At 31.0% G+C, this 16,371-nt stretch overlaps 1 protein-coding gene across 1 annotated transcript in view; it reads left to right on the top strand.

Moving 5' to 3' along the window:
* Nucleotides 1-16,371, top strand: part of LOC123703990 (homeotic protein distal-less) — an 87,630-nt gene that overhangs the window by 6,063 nt on the left and 65,196 nt on the right. Inside the window, exon 2 of the mRNA XM_045652216.1 lies at nucleotides 12,335-12,817. Coding sequence (XP_045508172.1) covers nucleotides 12,493-12,817 — 325 coding nt within the window. The 5' untranslated portion in view covers nucleotides 12,335-12,492. The remainder of the gene's footprint in view (nucleotides 1-12,334; nucleotides 12,818-16,371) is intronic.

The raw sequence follows: 16,371 nt of genomic DNA, 5'->3' as shown, positions 1-16,371 counted from the left end.
ATTGACAGAGGTACTCAAAATGGAGAAATAACCATCCACGCGAAGACCGACATCCGCGCGGACGGAGTCGCGGGCGGAAGCTAGAGTCTAATATAAACTTTACAGTTGCTTTAATTGAACAAGCCCTAACGCTTCCTATAATCTAATATCTAGACTTTCCCGCTCAATAGATTAGTCTTGTTGATCATAACTTTCGATTTCCTATGCGTATTATGGACATTTAAGTATTTATATTTAACCTTTGGATATCACTACATAGTATAAAACAAAGTCACTTTCTCTGTCCCTATGTCCCTTTGTATGCTTAAATCTTTAAAACTACGCATCTGATTTCGATGCGGTTTTTTTAATAGATAGAGTGATTCAAGAGGAAGGTTTTAATATATCGTTTATTAGGTTTAAGTCAAAGCGGGCGAAGCCGCGGGCGGTAAGCTAGTAAGTTTAATAAATGTTGGTAGTTTTTTTTATCTATGATGCTATGCAAGCAACGCAAATTTTTAGCGAAAAGGGTTTTTATTTTAATAAAAACATGATTTTAATTTTTAATCAACATTATATTAGGTACCTATATCTTTGCATTTTATTATTATATTTATTAATAGCAGTATTTAAATAAGTAATAAGTATACATTCTTAATAATATAATATCATTAGGTAATAACTCTGTTTAAAATTATCGGAAATATGTGTGAGTGAAAAAATTTTATTCGATTCCAACCCCAAAATGGGTAGGTACTAAAACTTTAGTAGTATGACTTAATAGTACAATAGGAATAACTACCTACTTACGTGTACTTACAATACCTATAAGAAAGCTTATTTTGAAATAACACAGAAAGCTACTTACAAAAAGCAAACTATGTAATAAATCAATGTCATGTTATAAGGGTAACTACTTCGCTTATACTGAAAATTCGATTATTTTAGTTTAATAATACATTTTTTGGTAACTAAACTATACTATATACTTAATAATATCCTACTAATATTATAAATGCGAAAGTTTGTGAGGATGTGTGTGTTTGTTACTCTTTCACGCAAATACTACTGAACCGATTACAATGAAATTTAGCACACATATAGAGGGTAAATTGGATTAACACATAGCATAGGTTTTATCCAGGAAATCCCACGGGTACGGGAACTATGCGAGTTTTTCTTTGAAAACGCAGACGAAGCCGCGGGCGGAAATCTAGTACATACCTATATATTATGAGTGGTAGTATAAAAATTTATGATTGTCTGTAAGTGCTTTTATAGATTCGTAAATTATGCATTTGATCATAATACGATGATCTTCAGCAAAGTGCATGAGACCACGAATGTTTCTGAGTTGGTACGACTAATCTTCGACAATGTATCTCAGGCGAAGCCGGGGGTATACAGCTAGTATAAATGATAACAATTAAATAAAATACTTGACTTGACAAACACATTTGCCTGTTTGTTGAAATTAGTTACATTTTTTTCAAGATATAGTACAGGATCACATAGTTAATTTCTTTGAGTAAAAACTTGTTAATGATAGTTACGTATTTTTGGATCACAATGAGATCTAAATATGTAGGTACATTAAAGTACTGCTATTTAGTACTTAATTGTTTCAATTCAAACTTTCGATCAATAATATGTATTGTATTGTCAAAGGTTAAAAAGCGTCGATAAATGATGCTCGTAAAGGCTTGAATACTTTTTCTTAATGACAGCGTTATCTATCCAAATAAGCTGGTGAATAATTTAACGAAAAAACAAAGCATTTTAACTGATACTGATACTGGTAATACTGTGAAAAGTAACAGTAGGCACAACATTTCATACAATTCGACATCTGTCATTTGTCAGCCGCTGTTTTGCGGTTTTTTTATTTTTTAACGTGTACATGGCAACCTATTGTTGTAGAATCGTTAACTTCATTCCATGTTTAAAAACGTATATGTTTTGACATTACGGAAAGTTATAGACAACATTTTTACATATAGGTATTTCAACGTACCTGACATACGGTAGAAGGTTCGATACCCATTTTTTGGATAGACTGAATTCCCTGTACCTACTTTTGTCGGGTTTTTCATCGATACAAGAGTGCGTGTCTAGTTTTTCATTCATCGCAAATAACGCGTGAAATAATTACGCACCAGCCACAATTACATTAAATTTTATTATACACGCGTTTTATCGTTTGTATGATGAATGGTGAATGCCTACTCTACGTTCTAGCTGCCATGTTAGGCTAATGACAAAATGGCCGACAGGATTGACATATGACGAATGGCGGGAAATAGTAAATGTCAAAACGTGAGAAATTCTTGAACGGACCCTTTCGTCGGTGTTTTAAATAAATAGAGACTTGTTTATTCATGTACAGAGCCTATGATTATATATTTCCATATATGTATAGGGTCATTTAAAAATGACAGTATATTAATGGGAATGAAAACAATACCTAATGTTATTTATTTATGCAAATTAGAACATATTTCTTTCACCATCTATAGTTATATTGAATAACCAATTAATTATCTACTTTCGAGATAGGCTGAAAAAAAAACAAGTTTTTCAAAATTTTTAATCTGTTGAGGTTATTCGCACCATAGACAATTCAACTTTTATTCCGTATCAAAACGCATTCTAACGAATCGTAAAATCAATTAAATTTAGCATCGGCTTATATTAGTGGCGTAAAATTTATAAATATTAGTTAATTTGCGAAATAACTTGTTTGCTCGGCGCTTTCTTTGTTGACCCACAAATTGATAATTATGTCAAATAAATAAAAGCAATTTTTTTGCGGCACAACACATAAATGTCATGGGTAAGTCGTGAATGATTTCGATCGGTTATCGATTGACGTGTGGCTTGGAGTTATTGCGTGTATGTTGGTATCATACATATTCCCCGTCTATAGGAGTCATGTCATAATAATAAAGAAGTCGGAGCGAAAATAAATTGTTGCATTGGCTATATGTGACAACAAATTTGCAGCGGCACGCGACACCGCCAATAAAACCCTTTGAGTGGAGGCGGTAGATATTTTAATGTCAATTCAAATTATGTATATAGATAAGTGAGGAATTTCCTCATACTTCGATGTTAATTGTTACAAAGAGAAGTGCAAATACATACCGCTATAGATTTGGGTAAGCGAGCGATACTTGCTAAGATTTAGTCAAGGGCTGAATAGGTATCTATATAGGTATGCGTCGTCATTTCGTCATCATTTTTTTGATTTCGTCGCCACTTATTATATACAGAGGCAAAGGTCTTAATGCATACAGCCAAATATTATAATGTCACAAATGTCAAGTTGACACATGAAAACGATTTGGCACCGTTTTTCCGAATGCATAAACGTTTTCTCATTGCACAGATAGCTGTCCGTTATTCACTTTCATTAATACCCAGGCTACTAGTGTAACTGTTTAATTTCTTAGATTTTCGTTGCGTGAGATAGCAATCACTTTGCCAGACAGGCAAAAACTGTTGCTATACTCATTAAGTTTTTATCGTCGGCGAATGTCACTAAAAAAATGTTAAAATATTATATTAATTTCAAATTGCTCAGGTCAGGTGTTTCAGATGTCACGATTAAAGGATAATTATTGCTTAAAGGTTGGAATTTGGAAACTTGAAATAATTTTTGCTAATTGTAATTTCGTTATCTGTGCGTTGAATTACGGGGAATGTTTGTCAGAAAAGCAGATATTTTGATGGGAGATTGATATCGAATCATAAGCCTTTAATATGTTTGGACTAAAACACAATACAAATAAATAAAATTCTGAAATTGTTAAAAGAAATGTTCCTTGGATTTATTTTTTATGTTTATTTTTTTATTGACGAATATTGATTTTGAATTAAGAGCAGTATAATAATCTACATACCTACAATTTCTTGATTTATGTAAATTATCTAAATGTAATTAGGTAGGTACTTGAGCCGATATTAAAAATACACATTTGTATCCACAACTGTTTAAGCTATCACAAGAAAAAGTCACTATTCACAAATACTAATTTAAAACAATAAACAACAATACCTACAACCTAAATAAAAATTCTAATTTGTTACATTACAACTTTTAATTGATTCGACTAAACTTTTTTATTTCAAACCAAACGTCAAACGAAAGATGTGTCAACTGTCAACTGAATGGTTAAAAAAGGCGCACAAATTAACAATCAAAACAAATTGCAACTGCTGTTTTATGTCAACACTAAAAACGAAATAAAACACAAATGTGTCCTTTGCTTTATAAAAAGTTCGCTTGTCATAATGTTGTGCCGTCGTATAATCTAAAATTACCTTTTGATGGCGATTTTTTGCGTCAAAATATCGTAAATTATCGATTTTCGAAATACCGATGTTTTTCAAGATGCACCTGCGCAACAAAGAAGGCAATATCTGCCTTCACATACATTGTAATTTAATTATTAATCTATGCTTTTAACTCATACTTTGATAATCTTATTTTTATAGTTTAATTGCATTAATATGCTTATGATTGATACCATAATTAAGATATAAATAAGATCTACCTATATTATACTGCATACTTACTGAGTAATCTGCCAAATACGGCAAATTTTATAGCCTAGAAGATGTTACAGTATTAAAACGGTATTGAGTGTACTTATTGCAAAGCAAAAAAGTGGATAATAGAAAAATGTCTGTGGACGTCTTTATTTTTATTGTGTCACCTTTAACAATAATAGTATTGTATTCATAGTCTGAAAAAGTTTATTAAGTTGTATTTACATAAAAGATGATATTTCTTTATACCTAGTAATTAAATAGGATATCAAATGAATTATTGATTGGTACTTTATTGTAGGTAGATAAGTCTCATAACTCATAAAATAATCTAAATTTTGGTTAAATTTGTAATAACAAGGCTAAAACTTACCTACCTCTTCATAAATTGCACTAAAATGATGTTCCATTTTATTATCAATTCAATTATTCTTCACCGTTACATAACTGACAATGGTTAAAAGAAACAAAAAATAAAACTTTGTTGTAATAGACATTGTTTTGACTTCGCGCCAAGTAGTCGCCATTACAATAGACCTGTCAATCATAGATTCGATAGAAATTCAAAATGGCCGCCAGTGACATGCGACACCGACATGCCAGTGTTTACTAATATTAGCTATAGATTATAATTAACCCATTCAAATTATATGTTTGTAATGTAACGGCGGAGAAATTATTAAGTATAGTTGGTAAATATGTAGACGTATTTATGTAAATTATCTGTATTCATTAATACTTATGTATATACACTGTAAAAAAATTATAAATGTCACATTAAATAAATGTTGCAAAATCTATCTAAACTATCTTTAAGACGTTCGCATTTTATTTTAAAGACTGTTAATTATTGTAAAGTTTGATTTTATTTTTTTTATAAATCAAGTTGGTAGTTTTTTTTTATATTATGAACTAAAACATTCATCTTGTCAATGGCACACAGAAACATCTTGTCCTAAATAAAGAAAAAAAAACGCACAACATCGCGCCCTTTTCGAATTTCGAATAAAAACCATAGATAGTAAATCGAACACAACTAATGAATATGTGTAATCAAATTAAATTTTTCTAAAAGATCAAACATCCCGCCTAGCGGTACTCTCACAGATTAGTAATAGCGTATCAAATTCTATATATTCGATCGTAAAGTGAATAGCACGCGAACGTTTTGGAAAAAATATTAATTTGTATTTTTATTATCTTTGTTAATTAATGCGGGAATTAAGAAACATGCGATCATATTTTAATGACACGCTTTTTACGTTTGCGATATTGACAGAATTGTTTGTGGTTTGGTAATGATTTTTTGACTATAAACAAAATACGCATGAATCAAAATAATGTATGTATCTGAATAGCATTTTCAAAAGTTACAATGTCGAGTCTATTTTATTATTTACTAGCTGCGCCCCGCGGTTTCATCCGCGTGGCTCCGCTCCTGTTGTTCTTAACGTGATGATATAATATAGCCTTCCTCGGTAAATGGGCTATCTATAACACCGAAATAATTTTACAAATCGGCCCAGTAGTTCAAACAAAGAAACTTTTCAGCTTCATAAAATTAGGTAGTAGGTAGGTATAGCCGTATAGATAAGAAGATAGGATACTAGAAAGATACGTAATCTAATAAAAAAGGTAAGATTGTTTGACATTGCAAAACCGAAATATTAAATTAATAAAATGTCAAAGTTTTATGCACTGACGATATTCTCTTTGTTAAAATTATCTACTTACAAATTATGCACCTTCTAATAACTTTCTTGTGTATCAAGAAATTTCTTTGTGAATATAAAAATTGTCACAACATGCATTAGAAAAAATAACCAAAGGTACTAATAATCTAAAATGTCACTGCATACGTAATTATACCCGCACGTTTGAACCTTTTATAAGCTTGCTATTATATTTCTTCAGTGCTTTGTAATAAGAATTTTTTTATTGATTAACTAGAAAGTAATGAAGACACCGAAGTTTTTAAATATTTTAACTTACGTTACGTCTTAAAGTTTCGTTATAGTATTCAACCATCAACCAAGATGCATAAAATTTTCACCATTTTTACATAATGCACGCTTTTATTACGTTCACCTGTATATTTGTAATTTTGTATATATGTATCATGTAACCGACTCCTTTAGGTTCGATTTTGACGGATTATCAAGGATTGGCCACAATACAATAATTTTATGAGTTTAGAGTATTTTTTTTAAATACATATTTTATTACTACAAATTTTTTGTCGGCTCTTCAACAACAGCAACTTACTTTTATGTAGTTCGATTTTTCAAATTGATGTTTGAATTTCATTGTATCACAACTGATCCCTCATTTTTCGAGAACAAAATAGAAATACATACACAAACTTTCACGTTACTAGCGAATCAATTCTTAGTCAGATAGGAACTGGGAACTGCATTTAATTTTCTATAATAGAATAGAAGGTCGCCTTTTTATATTTCAACAATTCTGCAGCGAAATATTATCTTGTCGAAACTTAGTCAACTTGTAACAGTTAAGTAAAATTTATAACAATCGTAAATACTATTGAATCAGGTGCAATCATCCGAATCCTGAGCCCATGGGAACAAGTGCCCCAAGCAAATGTAATGAGGTTCAAATATTTATAGTCAAGGACCATTTAACATAGGCATTTAGAAAGGAAAGGCATAACTGGACTATACATTGTGAACAAATTTTGAAAGATGACCATAAAAATTGAATTACACAAAAATATTTTTTACAAAAAGTAAGGTGGAACACAAAAAATTATTGACTGTCCCTTGGAAAATCGTTTTTTTTTCTTTGAAGCGAAAGATAATATAGGTAATTAATAGTAAAATGTGGACAGATTTATGCAGCAAAGGTATAAAGAAGTAGAAATAGTATTAGTATTCAGGATGACAGCAGAAGACATGTAAGATAGATATTAGAGTATTATTAGCTTACCATTGTAAATGGTTATTCCACATTTTCATATCTGCTCCATTTATATCCTGATATTCGTCGCTTAGTAGAAATTAAACGTTATTCAATATAATATTATACTTATAGTTTGTTGAAAAACGATTTGAAGTCAAAAATTCTTATAATAATCAAGTTGCGATCAAAAATGCTCAACCCTATTCGTTATTCAAATTACAACCAAAGACAATTCAAGAATACTAGGTAACACCAAAAAAGGTCACCATATTCTATATTCAAGATTGTCTATGGCTAAAGACAATGTTTCAAGAATAAAGCCCACATAGATTATGATGCGTCACCTTGTGCTATTTGGTTATCTTTGCATGACCATCGACAAACACGCGAATCTCAGACGTTGATTCTTATTTCGAATTACTTGGTAGGTACTATGCTTAGAGTATATATACTATCTATAGAGTGCGAACAACCAAGTGGGAACAGTAGGCACAGGTGGGAACAACACGACGCTCCAGCCGCGAGCGCTCGCAGTCGTGGTTGAGTGCTCACGAAGTGCGTTGCTCTGGATTTTTTTCATATTTACGAATAAACGTGGTGAAATGTGCAGTTCTATCTTGCAAAAACGATACTAGAGAATACACAAAATTGAAATCCACTATCACATTTCATCAGTCAGTCGATTGTTATACATCATTTTATGAAAATAAATCTAGCATCGCGGGGGTGAAGAGTAGGTGGGAGGCGGACACGCGCAGGCTCGCTCGCGCGCCTCACTGCCGCCACGTGATCGTAGTGATGTGACCTGACCAACGCTGTACTCGATATAAAGTTTACTAGAAGAACTATATTTTAACAAATTATTTATTTAACTTTAAAATTAAAACTCTCTGTGGTGTGTTTTGTATGATACACTTTCTAAATTATGAATGCGAATGTATTATAGTGTAAATGTAAAGTATGTAATGTTACGATATATTTTCTGAACCGCTAAATTGATATTGAAGATTTTGATAGTAGAATGGATAAAATTAAATAAAAAAAATTATTAATATTATTTATTATATTATAATTTAAAATTATTAATTATTCCTTAATATTTTTTACCATTTTTAAAACATTATTATTATTGTTTGATTTATTATTAAATAAATAGCACTAAACCCGATCTTTTATTTTATTAACTTTATTATTTAAAAAGTACTCACGTTTTTCTGATATTCCAATCAAACATATTTTTTTAAAGTACTTATAATTAATACAAGAAAATTTCTTATATAATATTTAATATTCAAATGGAATAAACAAACGTTATTCAGTTGGTAAACAAATTTAAAATTACATATTTATACTTTATTCATATATTTTTCCTTTAATAACTTATTGAACATAAAATTTACTTATGATACATATTTATCATTCATATCATATCATTCATCGATAGTTCAACACGCAATTGATATCTACCCATCCCTATTTGTCACACACACATCTATATAGTATCTATATCTCATCTGCCTACGATGCGCACTATGCAATTTGTGCAATACACTCGCTCTATACTATTGTAATATATACTCTAAGGTACTATGGTTTTGTTTTTTATTTCTCTACGCCCTACGGCATGGAATACATTGCCAGATTAAAAATAAATGTCAATTCAGTAGGTATTTTACATGAAAATGATTTATACATTCTTGATTATCATAATTGCTTCAAACCAGTTATCATATAATCATTTTAACACCAAAGCTATGTTAAACAAACAACATATCAAACAAATTACAATAATAAATTGATTCACAAATAACGGCAGTGATAATTTTCAATAAAAATTTACACCAATTAGCTGTTCCTAAACATTGTTATTACTACATGAGTAATCAACGGACAGATAAAAAAAAAATTGACCCGACCTAGGCGCCGGCAAGAACAAACGAAGTGAGATGGATGTATGTGATTTATGCGTGTTAGACAAGGATGGAAGGTGTAATTAAAACTTGCCGAAAATAGGGATACCATGATGTGGATTTAACGGGATTTGTTTCTATACGTCAGATGTAAATTAAGATAGGTATATATATAGGAAAATTTTGCGATCTCTCAAAAAATATTTTTTTAATCAAACTATGCAATCTATTTTGTTATGGCTCCTGATAGGATAAAAGCAACTCGTCTCATGTGCTTTGCAGTCAGATAAATAATTAACAAAGATGAAAATTTAATACTCTGGAATAACATTGTATTTGGCATAAGAATATATAGTTTCAGAAGTCGATTACTGTTGATATAAAAAGATCAGTGCCTATTATGTAGTGGAAAGAGGAAACATAGTCTTTTACTTTTTCACGTACCTACGATAACATAACTATTATTATATTTATATGATTTCATATAAAATAGTATTTTCACACATATTATAATTATTTATTAATAAGCTGTCTATAATATATCGCACCTTCGGTAGAACAAGGGCATAATTGTCATAAATTGCCAAAATGACTTAAATATGCAGAAATGCTTTAAAAAGGCCGTTTCAACTGGAGGGACAAAGACATTCGTTTAATTCCTACAAAAAACAGCCAGATTGAAATAGTGGCGTTGTCATTTTGGCGCTATTTTGTTTCTCTCTTGGCGAGACAAAGTCTCATTGGTTAGTTGTGCCATCGGCGGGGACTGAGCTAGCTGTCACTTGGAGCGCTAACGTCGTTTATGTAAATATGCCCTATAATGTTTTTGATTTCTGGAACGACAAGGCCATATCTGTCTCACTTATGCCTAGTTTACGATTTAAAAATTGGGAGGACAAAGTCGTTCAGACAATTGTGCCCTTGTCTGTCCAAGATTTGTTATACTCCATGGTCTTAAAAGTAACATTTTATTCCGATAATTGCTGTAGAGAGCAAAAAAACAAGTTAGTTTTTTAGAAATTTAAACGATAGGACTGCCAATCAAAATACAACAAACATACCCTCACACCCACAAATCTATCCTCAAAAACTTTCGAGTTTACATAATAAATAATAATATTAGTAAGATATTTATTCGTAAATAATTATTTTTCTTTTTCAAATTTGTTTTTGGAATGTATTATTTTGCTGTGAACACATTGCCTATAAAATCGATCATACATAAATTAGTGGACCCAGCATAAAGCCGATGCCGTCCATTCTGGAATGTAAAACGTGCAAAAAAAGCTGGCCCAATATCAATATGCACTCCGGCAGAATACATAAGCCTTATAAAAAATGCCACGAAAAAGGAGGAAATATTTAATGTCAAGGAATTGAATTATGATTCTTTCTTGTTCTGTTATCTTAATATAATATTATTCCAATTTTTAAAGCGATTCCAAAGAATTTTGCTAGGAAACATAATAGTTTCAGATTGTTGAAGATGTGTAATGGCTGATTAGTAAGTTTTGATCTCTATTTTTGTGATAAAGTACTGCGGCTTTCTAAAGTGTTTAAGAAAATAAAACATTTATACAAAAAAACACGTTATTATCATTCCAAAATTATTAACTTAAAGCTTTAGATATGGCCATATTTACAAATTAATTTTCTTGTTGGTGGAACAAGGGCACAAATGTACACCTACTTAAGAAAAAAATATTATATAAAAAAAACTAGCAGTTTTTAATATTTGTAAACGATACACCTAAAAGAATATAGTATATAGTTTATGTCATACAAAGCAGAACAACCATAAAAAAATTATTATCATAGCTAGACCACATTAAGTACTACAAATATCTTAAAATGGCTCTCCTGTAAAATTGCAAAAACTGTAATTGTGCCCTTGTTCTACCGAAGGTGCGATATATGTATGTGTATGTATATGTGATATCTCAAATCAAGTTATAGTCTGAATAGGGTTACCCTATTTGAAAGGGTTTTTATACCAATTCTTCGGGTCATTTGTTTTGAGGTTTTCTCGCTTTATGAGAAATGTTGTTTTGAAAGTTTTGTTTCGAACCAATTAGTTTTAATGGTTTCAAAGATAACTAGATGATGACTATATTGTAGTGGTGATGAAATTAATATAAATTAAAGTATGCATTTCTGTTTGCAATAAGATGATGATAGTACTCAATAGTCAATTAGTTTATTTCTGAATTTAAATCAGTTTTGTTTCTTTAGGTCTTCATAGTCAAGATATTAGGTCGTAAGGAGATTTAGAATTTGATAATAGATTTTATCTAATGCTTATTTATTACTGTCACATTTTAAAGAAATGAATTACCATTGAGGTAAAAGTTACTTAGCTTACCATCTGTATCGAAAATAGTCTCATAGGCAGAAACAAATTATTTCTTCTTTTGATTTCTCAATCACTTGAAGTGCACTAAACTTTAAAAGGCCTAAGTAGGTATGTATGTTCTACCAAGGAGGCCACCACACACAATTCCACATAGACAACTTTTTTTTTAATTTATCAAAAGACAAAGACCGGTTCAGCCGATGCATCAATTGACCGTGTCGGCGTCTAAATTGTTTTCCAGAAAGCTCGAACCCCTGACCCGTGGGCGGTTCGTATTTCTATAATTTCTTAACCGATTCGCTTGAGTGGTGTGTGAATGTAGCTTAAATACGTTCCAATTTTGAATTGTGACGTCATGACCATAGACTGCACAAATTAACGAGAATTATTAAGAAAATGTAAATTTAAAAACTTCTAAAAATATGTAGGTTAGAAATAAAGAACGTGTCATGAAATTAAACCTTTTGAATTACCTAAGTATAGCGAAAATAACATTCACCTTCACCTCCCATATCTAATTATTTTTATTAGTTATACTTTAATGATATTAAAAATAAACCCGTTAGAACTCTATTCATTTGCTGTAAATGTAATTTTTAACGAATATTTTCTTTCTTTCCAGGCTAACCCAGCGGCAAAATAACCAGCGAGCATCGGAAATCCATCAAAATTACCCGAATTCAATCCCCGAACACAAAAACCAACACCCTGAGTTTCTCAGATCCGTTCGGGCCTCCTCAGTCCACGGACGGGGGGGGCCCATCCACACCCCAGCCGGCCATGACCACCCAGGAACTAGACCATCACCACCATTTGGGGGGTACGCAGACACCCCACGATATATCGAACTCGAATAACTCTACACCAACTAATGTATCTTCTAAATCCGCGTTCATAGAGTTACAGCAACACGGGTACGGTTTCAAAGGCGGATATCAGCATCCGCACCATTTTGGTAGTCCGGGTGGTCAGCAGAACCCTCACGAGGCGTCTGGCTTCCCGAGTCCTAGGTCGTTAGGGTATCCCTTCCCCCCAATGCACCAAAATACCTATGGTTATCATTTAGGTTCCTATGCACCGCAGTGCGCCAGTCCGCCTAAAGATGGTAAGTTTTTTTTTTATTTACAGCATTATTTTTAATTGGGTCACTAAAAAAGCTTAAGCACACTGGCTGGTTATAATATAACTTTTTTAATAATTAAAGTAAATTCAAATTTGGAATTCTTAACACAAACTACACGACATTAAATAAATCGAGAACGAAGTCAGTATTAGTATAAATAAAAATATAGAAGCAAAAAAATTAAAACAATAGTAAGAATAAAATACCTATATCTCCAAAGTCCAAAGGTAAGTAACAAAAAATTACACCTCAAATATCTAAAAGTGTCACTTATAATAACAGCCTACACTTACTACGGTCTATATATTCATATTACATACAATTTAAATTACGTCACCTCTATAATTTCGTTAAGTACTACTATTTTTATTTTACTTTATTAGAGGTGTTGGATAAGTTAAAATTGTGGTAATATTAAATGTATTTAAAACAATGATTCTTATGGCGGCGAGGCCGGCTAAAAGGACGGTTTTTTCCTTATAAAATATTACTATGAAAGTGACTTTATAGCTGACGATTCGACGTTACGATTATAAAAACTTTGCCATCTTACCAAATGGTCAGTTATTGTATGCAAAGAAAGTCACAAACAAGACATAACTAATAAAAAAAATAAAAATATAAATGATAATGTGTGTAAATTACATTTTTTATAAAATACTTATGTGACATTTATAATTAGTAAATAAACAACAACAAAGGAAAGTTTATTTATATATTTATAGAATTCAGTATAATTTTACTACAATACTACCGTGGGCCGCGGCTTTTCGTTAGTTATTCAGTTATGTCACACATTACTGACTAACTAGTACATTTAAGAGACAATCGAGTATGATAACCGTATTTGTATATTCCTCATATGCTTATATCGTACCTACTCTGTTTGTTTATTATCTCCGTATAAAAAGCGCAAGACGACCACATAAGGCAATAATCATTTATTGCTTGACCGTCTCTTACATCTGTTTAATTCAATTTAAATTAATTTCCCCATAAATATGACTTCTTTCTTATTGATGCATTGTCTCGGAAACAATCGTTAATACATTGTATTATTCATAAGCTAATGGTTAGGTCATGATACCGTTAACGACATATCGTAGTCGTATCGTATAAACGGTCAATCAAACGTCAAAATAATGTCACCAAGGCGGTTTACCGCCGAATGAATATTTAATAATCTGTGCCACGATTAAATTGGCTTTCTGAGGCTTTCTGTTAATTTTATAAATCGTTTCCCGCCACTGTTCGATGTCACATTGAGTTTGACATTTATGGTGACATTTGATATAGATAATAAATTATAGATTAATTAATGTGTGAGTGATTGAGTAATTATTCTGATCTTATAAATCACTATTTGCTTGATAAGTCACATTATATTCTATACATAAATTAATCGTGTTTGATATTATCTATTAATAATACGGTAATAATAACTGTTGCTGTTTGAATAGATTTTTAGATTGTTAGTGTATTCTTTGAAACTACATAAATGATTTTTATAGACATACCTAAATGCTTTTTTCTAAACAGTGCAAATTTTTACTCAAGTAGGTAGTAGTCAAGTAGTAGCAGCTACCTGAAATTCTTAATATTCGCTACATATTATCTATTATAATTGTAAACATAACAATTCTGTATAAAAATATACCAAACAATTTTTCATTATAATATTTATAATTATAACTTCAACAACAAAGGTATCACGGTTACATAATGTATTTTTCCACAGATAAAAAACACCAAAGGATATTGATCCGTAATTGATATTTTCCGACGTACATTTTCTAAGCGACCGGTTGTACTATCAAGGTCGATTTTCCATTACAACAGTTTTCATATTTCGTGATTTCTATTCACCTTCCTATTTTCAAGGTGAGGATTATCCGGTATTAGTATCTAAGTTTTTTATTGCATAATATAGATTTGCAACACAAAATGACTCAACTGTAATGCAATGTGTTGTTTTTTTATTCTTTTGTTTCATTATATAACAGAAGCAAGACTCAGATGTTATTTCAAGTAAGATAAATAACTGTTATTAGTTTTACTTGACGCTGGCAAATATGTGCCTACTTACTTATTATACCAGCTTTCCGCCCGCGGCTTCGCCCGCGTTTAAAAAAACCCGCACAGTTCCTGATCCCGTGGGATTTCTGAGAAAAAACCTATCCAAGTTACCCTCTATATGTGTGCTAAATTTCATTGTAATCGGCTCAATAGTATTTGCGTGAAAGAGTAACAAACATACATACCTACACACGCATACAATAGGTATACATCCATCCTCACAAACTTTCGCATTTATAATATTAGTAGGATAGGTCATAGGATATAGAGTCGTACTCAGTAAGTCCCTAATTGTAACAATAACCTCATTTCTTAAAGTCAATAATCAATAATATCGTCAATTAATGTGAGATGACAAAAAGAAAATAAATTTAAGTTTTATTAATTTAAAATAGCAATTCTTTTATAAAGTTGTTTCACACTAATTAAGGCTTAATAACGGCAATTATCCAACAAATTGTGAATTAAGATATCAATCAATCGAGTTTATTGTTTTTAAATTATTGTTTAATTTTTTATTTATTTACATTTCTGTGTGGTATATTTTATTTAACGTCTTTTATTTTTCTTGATATCAAAACTTATTACTGTTTAGTCAGTCGTGATTGATAGACAGACATGCAAACTCAACCACTTATTAACGTAAAGCATTGTTTCCTATTCGGTTCCCGATAAATTAAGTTAGTCTGTCCGTCTCTATGTAAGTATTCTTAGATCTTTTAAAGTACTACTAAAAGATGGAGTGTTCCTAGAGGAAGGTTTGAGTACCTATGGTTGAAGCCTCGAGCGGATAGCTAGTAAGCTATAAACATCTAATCACTTTCTTATAAAGAAAATCGATCTGGGAAATATGTATTAATAGTCTTATTAATAAAATGTTACCCATTCGCTATGCAATGAATTAGTTATTGCAATATGCCTGTCTTGTTTTTATGATTGACGTTTCATGTGAGCAAGAGCAGGACACATGGTAGAAAATGGTAGAAATTTATCCATTGTTTATCTTTTTATTAGTAAGGCCGTAATTGTATATTGCTACCCCATTCCCCTCTAGGGGACATGGGACATTAAATCAGACACTAGGATATTATACACTTATGGTAGTAATGTCGGTCAAATTTCGACCCAATTTGCCAAACTATTAATTGATATAAATCTTAATTAAATATTGTTGATTTATTACATTAAGGGCAGATTTTTCAATCCTTGGTTAAAATTTATCCGTCCAATAAAGTATTAAACGAACATTTTAAAATGTCACCTGTAAACTGTCAAATACGGACAATTAGAATACATTTTTGAAATGGTAGTTTAATAAGTTATTCGATGAATATCTTAACCAAGGATTGAAAAATCAGCCTTAATTTAATTAAAATATTAGCCATCTAATTATATTAATAGTTAATACTGAACTTAAGTAGACATAGTATTAAAAATGGAACCTTTATAATCAAATTTGC

This window comes from Colias croceus, chromosome 28 (assembly GCF_905220415.1).
Source record: "Colias croceus chromosome 28, ilColCroc2.1".
Taxonomy (NCBI): domain Eukaryota; kingdom Metazoa; phylum Arthropoda; class Insecta; order Lepidoptera; family Pieridae; genus Colias; species Colias croceus.
The sequence above is the reverse complement of the archived record's forward strand: the minus strand, read 5'-3'. Positions and strand labels throughout refer to the sequence as shown.